The sequence below is a fragment of the Polistes fuscatus genome, unplaced genomic scaffold (genome assembly GCF_010416935.1).
Source record: "Polistes fuscatus isolate 324 unplaced genomic scaffold, CU_Pfus_HIC Scaffold14, whole genome shotgun sequence".
NCBI classification, from domain to species: Eukaryota; Metazoa; Arthropoda; class Insecta; order Hymenoptera; family Vespidae; genus Polistes; species Polistes fuscatus.
The window spans coordinates 216,193-234,992 of NW_025113042.1; the positions used below are offsets into that span (position 1 = coordinate 216,193).

Genomic DNA, 18,800 nt, shown 5'->3' on the forward strand with positions numbered 1-18,800 from the left:
ATACGCTCATATATATTTTTAAATATATACAGGAAAATTATTTATTATAAAAAAATTAAAAATAATAAATTTTTTCACATCTTGCGAAAATAATAAAGAAAAAGTTTATCCTTGAATTACAGTTAATATTTTATTTTTTAACAGGTATATAACAGGTATTTTTAACAGTCGTCTATTTACCCTTATATCAAGTTTCTACCTTCTTTCCTGAGATATGAAGGAAACGGCCCGCGTTGACTGGACTAATATATTGCTAAGTCGGATTGCGATCCAGAATGCGCGGCAGCTGATATCTCCGTTACTTTTCGAGGAAAATCTTTGAAAATGTCAGAATATGTTTTCAAATATATGTGTAAAATGACCTCACGATATTAATAAATTATATAAATTCTTTATGTATTAAAAAAATGCATGAAAATTACTATAAAAACGCCGTCCTACACGTATCTCCCCTTTTAAACAAATCGATGAAAATAGTCTTTTAAGCGCATGTCTTATTGCCACGTGAGTATTCAAAATTAAATAGCTTTGTAGCTCGAATGTATAAGTTTTAACCTAAAAATGAATTAATAGAAAAATTTTATTAAAGAAATTATAATAATTATATAAATGTTAACACAGACGCGAAAGTAGACTAATTAAATATTTAATTAGGTTGAAATTTTAATAAATAATGTATGAATAGATATATTTAATTAATCGTCTACCTAATAACTAATAAAATATGTTAAAATTTAAACTTTTTAATATTTTTAAATTTATACATCGAAATAAAATGGCTATTCAAATGCTTGTAATAAAAATAGCACTTATATATTTGTTTCGTGGACATTGATAATGCATTTTGTACTCTTATGGGGTATTTTGGATATCAATTTTCATTCACTAATTATACAAGGGTTGCCTGTTGTACCAGCTTTACTAAATGCACCTGCTTTTATTTATTCTTTGTTAGTTGTATATAGCTCTATATAAACTTGAATTTATATAGGGTGAGTTATGGATAATAAACATTTTACTATTTTCATATTTATAAAAATATAAAATATAATTTCTATTTTTTTTTATTTAAGTTATAATAATATATAAATATTATCTTATATTTATATAGTATTATATTCTATTTAAATAATATTCTGGTTTTTTTTTTTTTAAATTTTGATTATTTTAAAATTTGGATTCCTTATATTTCTTGGAAGCTTTTGTATCTTGTGTTTGTTGTCGTTTATGTTTACTTTTTTGTCTTTGCACATGATCTTGAAGCATATCAGATAAATCTCTCCTAAGGTGAGCTTGTCGAGATCTCACAGTTTCTTCGTATCTTGATTCCATTCCTTCAGAATCAAGATCTAATTCACTAGGATCTAATGGCAATTCAACAGCACCACCCTTTTCTGTTCTTGCATCAGATGTTGTTCCACTTATACCACGTAGTACAGCAATGACAGAAGGTGGTGCCTGACCTCCCGCTATACCTGTCGTATCATATACATGTGTACTTTCCATCATACTTGCACCTAAACCTTCTGCTCTACGTTCTTGTAAAACTGTATACAATGCAGGAGTATCTCCACCTTCCATTTCACTCTCTATTTTTTTCTTTCTCAATTCTATTGTTTTTGGTGTCTCTAATCCAGCTGGTATAGATGTAATACCACTCGGTGTTATTAGTCCTTCCGCATCAGATGTAACCAATCCACTCTGTGTTATTAGTCCTTCTGCACCAGGTGTAACCAATCCACTCGCATCCCCATCTCCATCTTTTCCATCTGCTTCTCCATCTCCACCTTCTTCCGCATCTTCGTCTTCTTCTTCATCTCCAGATGATTCAGATTCAGGCTCAACCCACATGCCTCTATCTACTTCTTCATCCAAGGCATCGCTGTCCGGTGTACGAGAATCATCAAAAACATCTCCGTATAGAGGTCTACCTGTCTCATCAACAGGTGGTTTTCCCCAACCACCAGCATGATATCCAAAGGTACATCCTTCTGGGATAGGAGCATTTAAGCCTGGTATTTTAAGATAAGGATAACTTGGTGGTGGCCCGTAACGTTGCATAGCAATTAACCATGGTGGTGGTTCCTTATGACAATTCGGTCCTACAGACATCCCTAATGCTGTATTAATGCCTAATGCCGACTTACACGCTATCGCTCACCCTACTTCACAGGAAGTTATTGTACATAGTAATAAAATACACCACGTGTATACATATTCGTATAGAGGAGTGATTCGGGACGACGATATCTATTCTCACTTTGCGCTAGGACGACTCTGTTGTCCTGACTCGCGTGTCTGATCCTTACGAGATAATCGATAATGCTTTAAGACTCTGCCGTGACTATTGCTGCGACACACCGCTATTTACTCCAAAGTTGTGTTTATGATCTATTAACCTACAAGCACAACGGTACCAGATCCTTGGAGCGCTACAAATCTTTTCAAATGCAACACTAAATCTCTAGTTACTGACCAATCAAAGATGATTTTTTTCTTTTCATGTCCATGTATACAATTCTAATTTCATCATGATCATATTGTAAACTCAAATAGCATAATACTTAGTATAATCTCTAATTACAGTATATTGTATTTTTTATTGTATAGAGATTGTACTCTAAATAGTAGTACATTTAGGCTATATTTTCAACGTTATTTTTTATAATTTCTTATTGAACTGCGGAATCTCACCCGTCTCCCGCCAGTGATGCCAGGCGGCAGCACAAACACCAATGGAAGCAGGCGTTATAACCACGCACTTGTTTCCCTTCTCTCTCGTTATCTAGCTCTAGTTCTGTTCCGAAGCAATGGCCGCAGGCACGAAGTTATATTCGTGATCATACCGCTCGTTTACTTTTTCGTTATATAGTGACTTAAGGTATAGTTTGAATAAATATTTCTTGTTTCTACTCGCATGGTGCGTCGTTATTATTTTCCAATCCCGAGCCTTCCCAAAGAACAATTGGTAATCCTGATTGTTGGATTCAAATTAATCGAATGCAAATTGGCGCGTTTAAAGTGCGTTTGACATTTGAACAAGAAAGATTCATTTGATAGAATGATTTTATGATATAATTTAAAAAAATGAAGAGAATTAAGATTACATTCAATAAACCTAATCCATTATTTGAGCTTTGGCTGGAAGAATGGAAAAATAAAGCGGTTTCTCAAAAATCTGATTTGCAATGTCATTTTGTTAAAGCTTTGAATACTTTAAGGAAATATCCTTTACCGTTAGAGTCTGGAAAAGATTGTATTATTTTAAAACATTTTGGTTTAAAATTATGTAAGATGCTAGATAAAAGACTCCAAGAACATAGAGCACATAAGAAAGAAATAAAGCGTACGCATAGTGTTTGCAAGTGCGATAGTTGTTGGTGTAGTAAATTCATTCTTTCATCGAGAGAGAAACGTCTAGAAATCTATAAAGAAGAAATCAACAAACGTGAAATGAGGCAAGTAAGTTGCACAATTTTTATAAACACTTTTATAACACAACAAGATTTACTGTTATTTGTAAACGTTTCTTTGTAATAGAAGACCAAAAGCACCGTTTATAAGGTCTTCTTTTTCGTCATGGAATTTTAGTTGTTATGCTATATTATTGACGTTACACAATAAAGAAGGAGACTCGAGTTATTCAGGTAAGTTTTTATCACTTACCTGTAGAATTTTTATGTTGTATTAAATAGAATTCAATTATTTACTCACATGGGAACAAATTTTTAAATTAGATTTATTGTATGAATTTAAACAATTATACAATACATCACTAAAATCCTTGGATCCGGATATATGCGATGGAAAATCATCTATTTCAATATTGATTGCTAACAGATTAATAAAAGTAAAACAGTTTCCTATTAGGTATGTTTAATAAATTCTAATACAGATAACTTCCAAAAATAATATATTCTTTTTTTTCTAAAGGTATCATTTGACTAAACAAGGAGTACACTTAGCTATCAAAATAAAACAAATTTTAAATTTGACAAATTATGATAAACACTTACTTAAACTTTATTATAAAAAGTTGCAAGATTCTTTATCGATGCTAAATCATGCGAATTTTATGAATAAGACTGATGTTAAAGTAGGAAATACTTCTATATCGTGTAATGAAAACTATGTCATTGAAAATGAGAAAAATAAACAAAAGTCTCCTTTATTTAATCATTCAAAAACATACGATCAAGAAAGTGCAGTTAAACCACCATCAAATACAGTAGATATTGTATGCAATCGTGATGAAATACGATTAAAACCGAATTCTTTTGATATAGTTTTATTAGTAGACATTAAGGAGACTTGTGGGTAAGCGAGACCGTGTATTTAAAATATTTATATATATATATATACTATTATATTTATATTATATATACAGGGTTGGGTGTGTAAAAAGTGTTAGATATTTGAGTACTCATTTTTTTACTCACTTTTAGTACTCACCAAGATGAGTAAAGAATGTCTAATTAGCATAAGTCTTAAAATCAACCCTTTCAATGTAAATTAACTTTTATTATTTATGAGCATTAGAATCTAGGGTAAGCAAGTCTCTTGGCAATATATTTTATGTACCCAAAAGAATTAACTTAGGAATACACAAGGAATATTTGAAAGTGTATTTCAATCTATGATCCATAGATATCAGAATTGCATTCTAGGGAGGAAGACATATCGAATATTTATGATTTGTATATATTATGTTTGCATCTACGAAATAATCTTTGTTGATATTAGTAATCATTTTTGCTTATTTTCATAATAAATTTATCTTGACAACTTTGAACTAAAGTATTTCTAAGTAAATTCCTCAGTGTAAATTCTTTCTTACCAAAAGATTCACTTACAGTATCGAATGCTCATAAATAATAAAAGTTAATTTACATTGAAAGTATTGATCTTACGACCCATGTTAATGAAACATTTTTTACTTGTTTCTGTAAGTACTGTAAGCCCTTCAAATATCTAACCCTTTTTTTACCACCTTGTATATATATTAATTATTATATTATTAATAATAGTGGAAAAACAAAACCTGAACATGATGCAACATTAGCTGAATTAAAAGAATTAGGAGTATTATTTGAAGTACGCCATTTAAAAATTGGTGACTTTACCTGGATTACTAAATGCAAATATACTAACAAGGAATTAGTTTTACCATATATAGTGGAAAGGAAACGATTGGATGATTTGAGTGCAAGTATTAAAGATGGACGGTTTCATGAACAAAAGGTACAAATTAGTTTGTTAAAATAAATAGATAATGCTGATCTTTTCATCTCTCTTTATAACATTGATTTTTGTTCTGAAACTTTACAGTTTCGTTTAAAACAATCTGGATTACAAAATCTTTTATATATAATAGAAGATCATGATAAGATTATACGAACTGGAATTCCGCTTTCAACTTTATTGCAAGCAGCTGTTAATTCATTGGTACAAGATGATCTTATTGTCAAGTATACGGATAGTCATCAAGATACAATGTCATATTTAGCAACTTTAACGAGTATTTTACATAAAATTTATGCTGTATGTATATTACGTTTTAATATATTAATTATGTTGTGTGTGTGGTATATATATATAACTTATACTTATTTATATTTAATATATTTTAGAAGAAGAATTTAATAGAACATAAAAAAGAGAATCTTCTACCAACGGACGTTTCCAGTGATACCGTTTTACTAATGAATTTTGAAGAATTCAATAAAGCTGCATCTAAATTGAAAGTATGTATACAATTATTATACACATGTAGAATAATATTATATAAATGTTTCATAATTTTCATTTTTTTTTCACAGAATTTTAATGTACGTCAAATGTTTGTTCGTCAATTATTACAGTTGAAAGGTATGTCAGTGGACAAAGCATTAGCAATTGTCGAATGTTATCCTACACCACTCATGTTAATTAATGCTTTGCATACATCTGACTATGGACAAGCGTTAATAGCTAATATACAATATGGATTACAAAAACGACTAATTGGACCAGCTCTTAGTAAAACTGTTTATTTATTTTATACGCAACAAGAATTTCGGTAATTAAATTAAAAACAAATATTTGTTATTCCTTCAAGAAAGAGAAAAAAGAATTTCAATTTTTTAGAAAAATATACAATCATAAAATGTTTATAAAATGTGCTTAATTATTATATCGTATGGAAATAATAATGTAATACAATCAACGAACATAAAAGAAGATAATACCGGACTCTTTATTTTTCTGTTCTACTTATTTGCTAAACGCAACAAATAAGTTCTATTTTTATTATAAGATCCTTACTCAAACGATTTCATAAACAAATGAATAATAACCTCTTATTTAGTATATTAATTTATACATTCAGGGTTTGAAGGAAATTGTTAAAATTTTCAATGGTTCTCATGTAATAGTTATTTTTAGAAGAAAGTGGTTATAAATTCACTGAAACTTTTACTCCATATATTTATTCATAAATAGAAAATGTTTACTTTTTCGGAAATGAGAAAAAGTTCTTGTTAGACAGTAACAGTTAATCTACTTTGAAAAAGTTAAAGTACTTTCAAATAAATTTACCGTTTAGTATTATATAGATAAGAGTACGTGAGTACAATAAAATAATTGCATAAAAATCATCTATATTTTACTTTAAAATATTTGTTAAGAAATAAATGTTTCTTTAAACCTTTTATTAGCAAAATATAAAATAACTATTAAAATTGAACTTCTACAACAGAAGTAAAATATTAAAGTTTACAAAATAACGTTTATTTATAAATATTAACAGTTTAATTCAAGTCCTGTATAAATTAAACGTATATATTTTAACTTATTTTATATATGATTAATATTTTTAGTTTTAAAACATTATACAATTTCTCTTGTATTAAATGTTATATTTATGTTATTGAAATGTTCAAACAAAAAACGAGTATTATAAGCAATTTTATTTATACTCTGAATCTGTATATGTATTTACGTCTATCAAAAGACGTGTGATAACCTAATGAACTCTAATTGGAAGTCCATTCTAAAAGAACGTCAGTCACGTTTTGTTAGTCTCATTCAAACGTAGACACGACAGTGTTTCCAATGGCTGCTTTAAAACATTTGGTAAATAAAATCGACGATGCCGTTGCAGAATCTTTGTCAGGATTATGTTGCACTTATCCGCAATTGGAATTACAATTAGCTCATAAAATTGTTCTATCTCCTGATGTACGTATGTAACGTAATAATAATGATATGCTTTTTTGTTTAATGTTTTCCAAAACCGTAATCATTCATTGTTTAAGTTATAATAATATTTTTTTAAATTTCACTTTAGATTAGAAATCAGAAGGACAAAGTTGCTCTAATATGTGGAGGTGGTAGTGGTCATGAACCATTTGTAGCAGGTGTTTATAAATATTCACATAGTTTGATAAACAATGAGTTATTTAATTATTTTTGGATACGATTTATATAGGTTTTGTTGGTACTGGTATGCTAACAGCTTCTATAGCTGGTTCTATATTTGCATCACCACCTTCTAAACATATAACACATGCCATTAACTGTGTCGCACAAAACAATACAGGTATTCAATTTTCTTATTTAATTTTTTTTCAATCATCGAATTTTATTTCTTTTTTATCGCTTATTGTTTTTTCATATTTTATAGCTGGTATATTAGTAATAGTTCCAAATTATACCGGGGACTGTCTTAACTTTGGAATAGCGCTTGAGAAAGCAAAACAAACGGGTATTAATGTATGTTTATGATAACAATTAAAATTTTTTCTTAAAAGTTTTTATTTATTATTATTAAATTTTAATGTATAAGGATATTTGTAATCATCACTGACCAATATCACATATATGATAGATTACAGAGATAATGGTCAATGAAGATTGCAGTATTCCTGAGAAAGAACAAAGTTCTATAGGTAAACGGGGTTTAACTGGAATGATATTGGTTATTAAAATTGCTGGCGCACTTGCTGAAAGAGGGGAATCTCTTTCAAAAGTATTAAAATATGCAGAACTTACTGTAAAAAATATGGCTACTTACGCTGTTGGAATATCAGCATGTTCTATACCAGGTTTGATAATTTATATGATATAAGATATAGAATAAATAAAAAACAAAAAGTATATATACATATATGCATAGGTCAAGGATATATGTTTGAACTGGCACCGGATGAAATAGAAACTGGTATGGGTATTCACGGAGAAGCTGGCTATGAACGAATGAAAATAAAAAGTGCATCTGAAATCGTTGCACTTATGTTGCAACATATTTCTGAAGAATTAAAATTAATTAGTGGCGATAATGTTGTGGTAATAGTAAATAATTTTGGAGCATTGAGCCAGTTAGAACAAGGCATTGTTACACATGAAACTATAAAACAACTTAGTAAGTATATATACATATGTAGAATTCGTGAAAAAATTGAACAGCTGAACTGATTGTGGACCAGAATTCAAATCCGGGTCCACCTTGGTGGTTTATCCTGCATAGATATAGGTACAATTAGTAACATATAAATAAAATAATATTATTACAGATAATAAAGGTATACAATCACTTCGAGTTTATTCGGGACTTTTAGTAACATCTTTAAATAGTGCTGGAGTACATATTACGATATTAAAATGTCCTGAATATCATAAAAATATATTTCTAAGCTGTCTCGATGACTCAACGAATGCTCCAGCATGGCCAGGTTGTTTTTACAGTGTTCCTTTGGCTATAACACGACCACCGTTTAATGAAATGGAAAAAGAGAAATTCGATAAAATTGGCATTGAATTAAGTAATCGATCTAAACACTTAATGAAATTATGTCTGCAAAATGCATGTAAAAGCGTCATCGAAAAAGAGGAATATCTTAATGAATTAGATCGTGGTTGCGGAGATGGAGATTGTGGTACTACACTTAAAAGATTTGCCATGGGTATGCATTGTTGTAACAGTTGTTTCTATAAAAAGATAACAACATACTGTACTAAATTTAAAAGTATATACATGTTGATTTATTTTAGGCATTCAAAAACATCTGACAGATCTTTCTTTTGCTTATCCTTCTGTATTATTAACGCAAATAGCTGATATTGCAGAAGAAATCATGGGAGGATCGTCTGGTGCATTGTATTGCTTATTTCTTACAACTGGAGCAAAAGAATTATTATCCTTTAAAGAAAATGAAAATATTACCTCTGCGTGGTCTCGTACATTTCGGAGTGCATTAGACTCCATAATTAAGTATGGAAAAGCAAAACCTGGTGACAGAACAATGGTACAGTAATGTTTAATTAATTATTTATATATCAATATGATTCATATTTCACAAAAAAGAAATCATTAAAATAATATTATTTATATTTACTGTATATATATTTGTGTATAATATAGTTAGATGCATTAGATCCTGCGTGTAAAGCATTAGAAGAATTAGTAACAGCACCTTTAGTTGATATTATTCAAAATGTAATAATCGCAACGTGGCAAGGATGTGAAGCGACTAAAGGTAAAAAAGCTAGGTAAGAAGAAAGATAATTCTATAATAATTAACATTTTTCTACCATATACCCAGAAATGCACACATATTATATTACTTAACAGAGCAGGACGAGCAGCTTACGTCAAACAAGAACATTATATACAACAAGTAGATGCAGGAGCATATGCTGCCGCTACTTGGATAACAGCTGTAGGACAGACGATTAAAAATTTTAAGGAATAATATTATTGGATATATTTCTTATTTTATGATACTTCTATAAAAGGTATTCATTTATAATTTTATGTACAAATAGTTTTTTAAATGTTTACAATCATTTTAAAATTACATTTTATACATAAAGTGTACTATTTTTACAAAACAAGTTAGTTGTACAATAATTTGCAAAGAAAAAAATATTCAAAATGAAGGAAAAAGTTACAAGTTGTGTAAAGTTTTTATATATATGAAGATAAAAATGAAAAGAGAGAGGAAAAAAATGTGTATATATATATATATGTTATGGTCAATGTATATATTCCAGGCATTGTAAATTGCTCGGGGCATTCTATAGAATACCCAATAAAATTGGGCAATGTATATACTGAGCATGTATTTCATACGTTGCCCGGCTAATCTGTAGAATGCCCAGAGGATTTTAGCCAATCTATAAAATGTGCTTTAGTTAACTGTGTTTAGAGTAAGGAGGGGGGAGGGCGAAATGATTTTAAAGCTCTTCTAAGTGGAACAAACCATGAAAATTTAAAATTATGTATACATTGTCATTAACAAGTTTCGGTTAATCTATAAAATGCTTTAGTGGGGTATATTTAGAGCACAGGAGTGGGAGGGATAAAAATCTCAAACTATTGTAAGAAAAACAAACCACGGCAGGTATATGTTCGTACGGTTATGAAATGATTTTCACTTTCCATACTGTGCACGCACACGTGCACGCGCTTTTCCAATTATCTAACTATAAGAACTTAATCTTACAAACTTCCACGTTGTAAAGGTAGAAGGAAGCAATATATTATAGAAAAAAGAACACAAATTCAATTATTAATAATTAAAGATATATTCTGTTATTATAAAAATCAACGTAGTATTCGGTTTCTGTTAAGTTTTTAGCTGTTCTTTCTCCTAAGATCACTTCGCTCTCCCCCCTCCCCTATCCTCTAAACACATTCTACTGGAGCAAATTTTAAAGATTGACCGAAACATGTTAGTAACATTGTGTACACAGTTTTGAATTTCCACGGTTTGTCTCACTTACACGATCTTAAAAACACTTTCCTGCCTCTCCAGCCTACTATAAACACAGCTAATTGAAGCACATTTTATAGATTAACCAAAACATTCTGGGATTTCTATAAATTGACTGGGCGCAATCAATCTATACAATGCTGGCAGTATTACATTAATCGTAATATATATATATATAGTGTAATTTAAATTATATTTATCATATCGTGTACAATGCAATATAAACGTAGTTATAATATAATTTTGGTAATATTTACATGTATTTAAAATTCATAGTATTAATAAGTGATGTAAGAATTCGTTGCTTAAAAAAATCAAATAAAATATAATTTAAAAACTTCTTATTACATTTCCATACATTTTAATTAATCACATCTGTAATAAATGAAATAAAGAATAATATCGAATAATTACTTATACTGTATCGTGTGATGCTTATAATTCCACTTAAATCCTCATGATCTTATTTTTCATTATCCAAAACTAAATCCTAATATCTCTTACTAAGAAAATGAATAAAAATTAATCTATATCACTTTCAATTATTCAAGAATTGTATTAAAATTTGTTCACAAATACTAATTTATCGTGATCAATTCTGTTTCTCTTTTAAGCTTGGAATTAGTATATATCAAGCTTTATATTGATTTTCTTAATCAATAATTAATAATCATAATTTAATTAAACAAAACAGAGTTAGGATCTTCGTTATCAAGTTGCTTTACATGTCTCAAAACATCTTTTTTTGTGATTACCCCTAATAATCGTCTGTAACAAAAATTAATTCAATAATTCTCTTTTTGTTTTTCTTAAATCATTATTTATGATTAAACCATGTAAAAATGTAATTTCTGTTCTTACCCATTATGAGTGACAAGGGTCTGACGTAATCCTAATTTCCTAAACATATCAACTACAGTCTCCATTGGAGTCTGATCTGTAATAGTAATCGGTGCCATATCTAATATTTTTTTCAGTTTTAGCGGAGGTGGTGAATGGGCTTGAATATTATTTCCATTAGAGAAGATAACTAGAGATTGTCCAGTAATTTCTTCTATCATGCGTTTGGCATTCGCTATAGCAAGATTAAGATCTCGTCGTAGAACAAAACCAACTAAATACTGAGATTCTCTAGAAACTATAACTGGAAAACCATTGTGTTCGGTTTCTTTCAGTAAATTTTCTACATCCTCAACTGTCATTGAATCTTGTGTAAGAACGTGCAGAGCTTCATTACGTCTAAAATATAAATATAATTTTATAATAGGAATAAAAATAATAGTAAGCAATAAGAATAAATAAAAAATTATTGCTGGACTTACTTAGGCTGCATAACATCAGCAGCTAATGTTGTATGCTGAAATTCGTCTTTGCTATCCAAAAATGGATATCCATTTAGACCTATATGGGCATCATAAATACCTTGTTTTCCAAGAGCATCGCCTACCCATTTACTAGCCATAGCAGCTGCCATTAACGGAACAATGTATCGAACACCACCAGTTAATTCAAACATGATAACGACTAAAGAAACAGTCATTCTAGTTACTCCGCCGAGTACAGCAGCAGCTCCTACCATTGCATATAATCCAGGAGTTATACAATCAACTCCTGTGGAACACTCTTCGCTAAACATCCAAATATGAGGATAATAATAAGCAAGTTGTTCCATTCCTATTCCAACTATTCGACCCATGATAGCACCCAAACAAAGAGAAGGAATAAATAACCCACAAGGTACTTTCATACCAAATGTAAATATGGTCATGATTAATTTTAAAATAAGCGCAAGTATAAGTAACCACATGGCTTTGTACACTCCAGGACCTGCTGCTGCAATTTCAATTGCAGACTTTACAGCTGTGAAATTTCTATTATAATCACTGTAATATAAAAAATATATAGTTATTTTTATATCGCATTATTATTATTAATATACGTAGTATATGTGATAATAAATCACCATAAAATATCTGCATTAGACACTCCGCACTGACTGAAGAGTAAATAAATAAGTTGACTCGTATTCATTCTTGTGTACGGATTTGGATATCCAATTACAGCTGTTACTACTGTTACAATCAAAACTTCGGTAACAGGATACTGACCCAATTTCGAAGTTTTACGATATCGACACCAAAAGAGATTTGCTTTGATAAACAGTGTACCAATTATACCCTAAAACAATAAATAAATATTTCTTGAATAGTATTGTATTATAAAACCATCAAATCATTGTAAAATATACTTACTCCCATTATACCAAGCATAACAAAAGGTATTAATTCAAAAAATATCCAAGGTTTATTATATTCTACGTAAAATAGTACTGAATGTTCATTTCCAAATGGATTTATAGAACGTAAAACAAAAGCTGCTATTAATGCACAGAAGAAAGATCTCCATAAGGTCTTCAAAGGGAAGTAATAACTGACCTGTAGAATTACAGATACATGTGTAAATATTAAATTAGTACATATACATGAAAGAGAATATACAGGTAATCAAATTTTAATCCAATATTCTGCGAATTCTTATATCAGAAAAGCAAACATGATAAGAATCAATTTTAAGGAAAGTTTATGTGCTATATCTTTGTTATATACAAGGTGGTAAAAAAAACAAAGGGTCCAATACTATAAAAGCTTATAGTATTTATTAAGAGGAGTGCAAAATGTCTTATTAACATAGGTCCTAAAATCAATCCTTTAAATGTAATAAAACTTTTATTATTTATGAGCATTTAAGTCTCGAGTAAGCGAGTCTCTAGGCAAAATATTTAATGTACATAAAGGAATTTCCTTAAAAATGTTTCTGAAAAATGTTAATTAGACATTTTTTATTTCTTTTGATAAGTAATATAAGCATTTACAATATTGGATTCATTTTTTATCATCCTGTATATATAGTTTAAAAATAGAATACTTTTTATATTATATAACGCAATTGTTATTGCTCATGATAATATGATATAATATTTGATTTATGTTAAATTGAAACATATGAAGATTATAAAACAATAAATAAATTTGGCATATATCATGAATTTATACAAAAATATGTTCTATTTTCAATGAATACTGATCAATCGCTAAACATACTTCTGAAATCAAATAGATGCATCAGTGATCAATATTCTACAGTTTTCCACTATGCTTTTTAAATGTTGATATACATGACTTTGTAGAATTTGATAACTATTTTTCAACTGAAATACAACTGTTCTGAAACATTATAGGATAGAAGCATATTGTTATTTATCACAATTCAACAAAAATTGATAATACTTTATATCGGGTATCAGTATTTCCAATTAAAATGAATTTCATGTCGATCTCTAATCTTTCTACCAAATATTCACCATATATAATTATTGGATTTATTTATTCTTGAATAAAACATAGTCTTGCAGCTTCAATGAAACATTATAATAATGAGAAAAAAAGATATATAAATATACTGCATATTTTAATAAAGATCATACCTCTTCCAAACTAAATAAGACACCTCCAATTGGAGCTCCAAAAGCAACCGATACGCCAGCTGCTGCAGCGGCAGATAAAATTTCTCTCTTTTTAGCTTCATTCCTTCCATATTTTGGGAATAGATATGAAAATATATTGCCTATACAACAAGCAATGTGTACCATTGGACCTTCTTTACCCAAGCTTAGACCCGCTGATACCGAAAGAATTAAGCCAACAGATTTAATAATTAATGTCCATTTTCCTAAGTATCCTCTGATAATAAAACCGCTTAATATCGTTTTAATCTAAAATAAAAATACTTTAAATTATATAATTATTATACATGTAATAATATAAATTACAAGATATAAGGAACAATGTTCGATTAAATGTTCATACGCACCTCTGGTATACCAGAGCCACAAGCATATGGTGCAAACATTCGTACCAAAGATGCAGAAAGCGATGCAAATAAAAGAGCCCATGCTATATAAAACATATATGATATTGTATACGGGCCTGCACCATCCTTTGATTGGCTGAATACTTCCGGCCATGTCCACCACTGCAAGGGTCATAAAATAAGAGTAAGAGAGACGGAAATACTTAATTGAGATAAATCAAGACTATAATAAGAGCATGGTTGAATCAATTATCTATACAATTACATTTACAAATGTAAGTATATTCTGCAAAGAGAAAGTAATATATTATATCTATTAATATTAATATACATATATATACACATAAATATATATCTATATATATATATATATATATATTTGAAAATCTTAACCTGAGAACAGTTCCCACCATCAAAAGTTGTTTCATTGTAACTCCAACAACATTGCTCTTTATTTAACCAAAAAGCTTGTGGACATATCCCAAATTTAAGATCTGTCATCCAAGATGCTCCAATATCTATCACTCCAGCAGCAACCCCCGTAAATAAACCAACAAATAAAACGCACAGCCATCCAGACCAAGCGTCATGAGCTCCCTTGATTAAACCCCAAATAGAATCATGTTTCTTTTTAATAATATACCGATGTCGCATTCGATCTCGTGCAATATCTCTTTGCCAATCGATAGTATGGAAGTCCTCATATTGTCCAATTCCAGGTATGTCATCGGAATCAACTGAAACTAATAAAATTGATCAACATGTGACATAAATATCCTGCAACATTTAATGTATTACCTTAAAAGCCTATATTTCAAATCTATTTAAAATATATTTCTAAACTTTAATGCAATTTAAAATTCAAGTATTAACATATTGTCCATTATTGTATAAATAACTCACTATGCGAAGATGCATCATCAACACGAATACAATGCTCAGATAAAACATTATTCTCTAAATCATGAGATGTGGAATGATGATTAACATCTAACATGTCTTCGTCGCTGCTTAAATTTGTTTCACGACCTAAAGCTCCGCTTTGTAAGCGTGCCTCATCTATGTTACCACTATTATTACTATTTATGACCTAGAAATATAGAAATATCGTGTATATAAACTTAATAATGTTATAATTATAACATGTTCTATAAAATGATATATAAATAATATAAAATAATAATATAAATATAAAATATATTGATATCAAATAAGGAAGATACGGAAATAAAAATTTAATATACCTTTGCATCAACCGAACGATATGTCGTGATAGTACTTGCATTTATGTGAGAGACAGGAGAATTTAAAGATGAAGTGCCCTTCAGTGGAAATTTCTCCATGGCATTGTGATAATCTGTTATTTTTTATGATGAAAGTTATTATGAGATCAATTTTCTAAGGAAATGCAAGGAAAGAAATACATTTCTAGGATTTGATATCATAAATGTGATATATGTAATACTTTAAGAACAAACTAATTTATTCATCCAGAACCTATCAAAGATTCATTAATAGAAGATGTAAATGAAACACTTGACCATTTATAATACGATTTGTTACAGAAAATATGTCATTTACATAATACCATAAGATAATCCTTTTTCTGAAGATAATTAGGTTAGGATACAAGAAAGAAGGTTCATTAAACTAAGATGCATATCTCCTATAGCCAAAAATGAACTATTTCGATTAGAAGTAATAGATAGAAGACACGTAGAAAGAGATTTGATCGGTAAGAAATTTTTCGGAAATATTTAACGTCAAAAGAAAAATAGGAAAAGGAAACGCAAGAATAGACAAAAAATGATTATAAAATATTATCAAAAATGTAATGTATATAGACTTATTGGCAGATATTTATAATCTAATCATAAATGACACGAATGTTTAACGTAATATATCTTCAACGATGACAGACAGTAATGCATTTCGTATGTACGTAAAAATTAAAATGTAAGGTAATGTAAAAGCAAATATTGCAAGTAGAAATTTATATTGTTTCCAGATTGTTTTTCTAATCAAGATTACATTAGCTCCATAACATTATGATCAATATATTCAATATATTTCATGTCGTTAACTTACCATTTTCTTAAAACAGATCAATGCTATTAACAAACGTCTAAATCACAATTTTTTGATATCATGCAATATACAATTTGTAATGCATTATATTTCTTTGACAGTTTTACTGTATTACACTACGGAAGTATGGTAAACCATATTTCTACTAGTGAGTTACGACATAGAAAGGCAGTTGTGATATTACGTTTGGTCACTAGAAATAGAAATAAAAGTCAATAAATGTGTAGTGTTTCATAATAGAAATAATAAACAAGATCAATAGAAATTAGAAAAAATCAACAATTTTAATTACATACTTACATATGTAATTATATTTTTACAAATATAATATTTCTACATTTTTTCTCGAAAAATGCTTCATCTAATCTGCATTGCTATTGGTTAATCGTAAATCTTTTATCCAATAGTAAATGCCGCTATAAGACGGGGGCGCCACCATTGCCTTTTTTAAGGCCTCGAATATGTCTTAAGAATTACCATCTGTGATATATATACATAAAATAATATAACCAAGCATAACCAAGTAAAGCAAATGATTTGAAGACAAATTTTAACTTGTACTTTGGTATCTTTTATTCGTGTTTTGTTTATTACCTTCATATCCAATACATATTTAAGATATATTTAAAGGAAAAGGAGCATAATGTCGATCGGAGTGCCTATTAAAGTACTTCACGAAGCAGAAGGACATATAATAACATGTGAAACAAATACCGGCGAAGTATATCGCGGTAAATTAATAGAAGCCGAAGACAATATGAATTGTCAAATGCAAAATATAACAGTAACATATAGAGATAAACAAGTTGCTCAATTAGAAAATGTATATATTCGTGGATCCAAAATAAGATTTTTAATATTACCAGACATGTTGAAAAATGCTCCGATGTTTAAAAGACCAGGTGGTAAAGGTTCTGGTACCGCGGGCAGAGGAAAATCCGCTATCTTACGTGCTCAAGGTATATTTAGAAATTTATATATTTTATAAGATATACTAGAGATTGCTTGAATTACTGAAATATCGATAATCTTTCTATTAACATAAGTTCATTGAAATGTAACCTGACAATATTCATTGTTATACATACTTCAATTCTTACATGAACTATATTTATTTTTTTATAACACCATAGTATGATTTAAATTTAAAAACACTTATATCAACAAGAGTTTTGATATAATATAAATAACCGGTGTCAATAATATTTTAATTGTAATAATCTTAAAAAGAATGACAAATACACGTATAAGTTGGATTTTAATATGTACTTTTATATTGTTTATTCTTTGCATTATATATTTGTATATAATTATCTATTGAATTATTTGTATTTAGCTCGTGGAAGGGGTCGTGGACAAAACCAAAGAGGAAGAGGTACAGGTTCGGCACCTTGGTTGAATCAACAAAATCAACCAGGAGGGTCTCAAGCTGGAAGAGGACGTGGATAATCATAGTATTAACTAAATTATGTACATTATTAAATAACAAACTTATAAATACATTCAATCATTTTGTACTGTTTCCAATATTTTTCCAAATTTAGGTCAAATTTTATGTTAAATATTACTACCGATACTGTTGTATTTAACAATAAAACATGATGATAAGATAATTTTTGATCATAATATATTATTTACTTATATATTTTTAAATAGTATTCCGTGTATTTCTCTCAAATTGAATAGCTTGAAAAAAAATACGGCAATATACAATTCATTTTTGAACAAAAGTAAAAAATTTGTATGTACTATTTTGTATTATTTAGCAACAAAGCTAATAAGATAAGGTTCGATATACCGCATGTAAATATTCATTAATTTTTTTTTTTCACTGCTTATCACCACTTTGCATAATAAATCTCGCTATCGTAATACTGAAGTGTACAAAGTTCAAATAAACTTAACATTACGTTTAGTTTTGTACTTGGGAAATATTAAGTGTATGTAATATATTTTTATTATTCATATTTTTATAATCTCTATTTATGTTATTTCTTTGATAATTATCTATTTTCATGAAAAAATAATGAAAAAAAATAAAAGTATAAATAACAAAATTATATTAGAGTTACAATTGATAATCATATT

At 28.9% G+C, this 18,800-nt stretch overlaps 5 protein-coding genes across 8 annotated transcripts; 3 read left to right on the plus strand and 2 right to left on the minus strand.

Annotated features, from left to right (window-relative positions):
* Nucleotides 1-1,118: 1,118 nt before the first annotated feature.
* Nucleotides 1,119-2,629, minus strand: LOC122514224 (splicing factor 3B subunit 2-like). 2 transcript variants are annotated; one of them, XM_043630916.1, is made up of 2 exons: nt 1,716-2,629; nt 1,119-1,673 (listed from the first exon to the last, which is right to left on the minus strand). In XM_043630916.1, exons 1-2 carry the CDS (start codon nt 2,110-2,112, stop codon nt 1,168-1,170), a joined length of 903 nt encoding a protein of 300 aa, XP_043486851.1. In that variant the 5' UTR covers nt 2,113-2,629; the 3' UTR covers nt 1,119-1,167. The 2 variants fall into 2 exon arrangements, with proteins under 2 accessions (XP_043486851.1, XP_043486850.1); XM_043630915.1 differs by having other exon boundaries at nt 1,119-2,399; nt 2,477-2,619.
* A 103-nt stretch (nt 2,630-2,732) lies between these two features.
* Nucleotides 2,733-6,100, plus strand: LOC122514226 (crossover junction endonuclease MUS81). The gene is made up of 8 exons (XM_043630919.1): nt 2,733-3,458; nt 3,541-3,647; nt 3,738-3,870; nt 3,934-4,317; nt 5,028-5,241; nt 5,329-5,541; nt 5,631-5,744; nt 5,820-6,100. Exons 1-8 carry the CDS (start codon nt 3,088-3,090, stop codon nt 6,060-6,062), a joined length of 1,779 nt encoding a protein of 592 aa, XP_043486854.1. The 5' UTR covers nt 2,733-3,087; the 3' UTR covers nt 6,063-6,100.
* Nucleotides 6,101-6,854: 754 nt separating this feature from the next.
* On the plus strand, nt 6,855-9,783 carry LOC122514223 (triokinase/FMN cyclase-like). The gene is made up of 10 exons (XM_043630914.1): nt 6,855-7,218; nt 7,328-7,397; nt 7,469-7,579; nt 7,664-7,752; nt 7,868-8,084; nt 8,156-8,401; nt 8,553-8,942; nt 9,031-9,284; nt 9,401-9,528; nt 9,611-9,783. The coding sequence occupies exons 1-10, from the start codon at nt 7,093-7,095 to the stop codon at nt 9,729-9,731; spliced, it is 1,752 nt and encodes a 583-aa protein (XP_043486849.1). The 5' UTR covers nt 6,855-7,092; the 3' UTR covers nt 9,732-9,783.
* Nucleotides 9,784-10,550: 767 nt separating this feature from the next.
* LOC122514221 (H(+)/Cl(-) exchange transporter 4) lies at nt 10,551-16,876 on the minus strand. Of its 3 annotated transcripts, none has more exons than XM_043630910.1 (11): nt 16,713-16,876; nt 15,869-15,981; nt 15,528-15,714; nt 15,018-15,361; nt 14,625-14,786; nt 14,239-14,526; nt 13,007-13,189; nt 12,718-12,932; nt 12,077-12,637; nt 11,616-11,993; nt 10,551-11,522 (listed from the first exon to the last, which is right to left on the minus strand). In XM_043630910.1, the coding sequence occupies exons 2-11, from the start codon at nt 15,965-15,967 to the stop codon at nt 11,432-11,434; spliced, it is 2,508 nt and encodes an 835-aa protein (XP_043486845.1). In that variant the 5' UTR covers nt 15,968-15,981; nt 16,713-16,876; the 3' UTR covers nt 10,551-11,431. The 3 variants fall into 3 exon arrangements, with proteins under 3 accessions (XP_043486845.1, XP_043486844.1, XP_043486846.1); XM_043630909.1 differs by having other exon boundaries at nt 15,018-15,367; XM_043630911.1 differs by lacking the exon at nt 15,869-15,981 and having other exon boundaries at nt 15,018-15,367.
* A 327-nt stretch (nt 16,877-17,203) lies between these two features.
* On the plus strand, nt 17,204-18,219 carry LOC122514230 (small nuclear ribonucleoprotein Sm D3). The gene is made up of 2 exons (XM_043630925.1): nt 17,204-17,671; nt 18,049-18,219. The coding sequence occupies exons 1-2, from the start codon at nt 17,356-17,358 to the stop codon at nt 18,159-18,161; spliced, it is 429 nt and encodes a 142-aa protein (XP_043486860.1). The 5' UTR covers nt 17,204-17,355; the 3' UTR covers nt 18,162-18,219.
* Nucleotides 18,220-18,800: the final 581 nt, after the last annotated feature.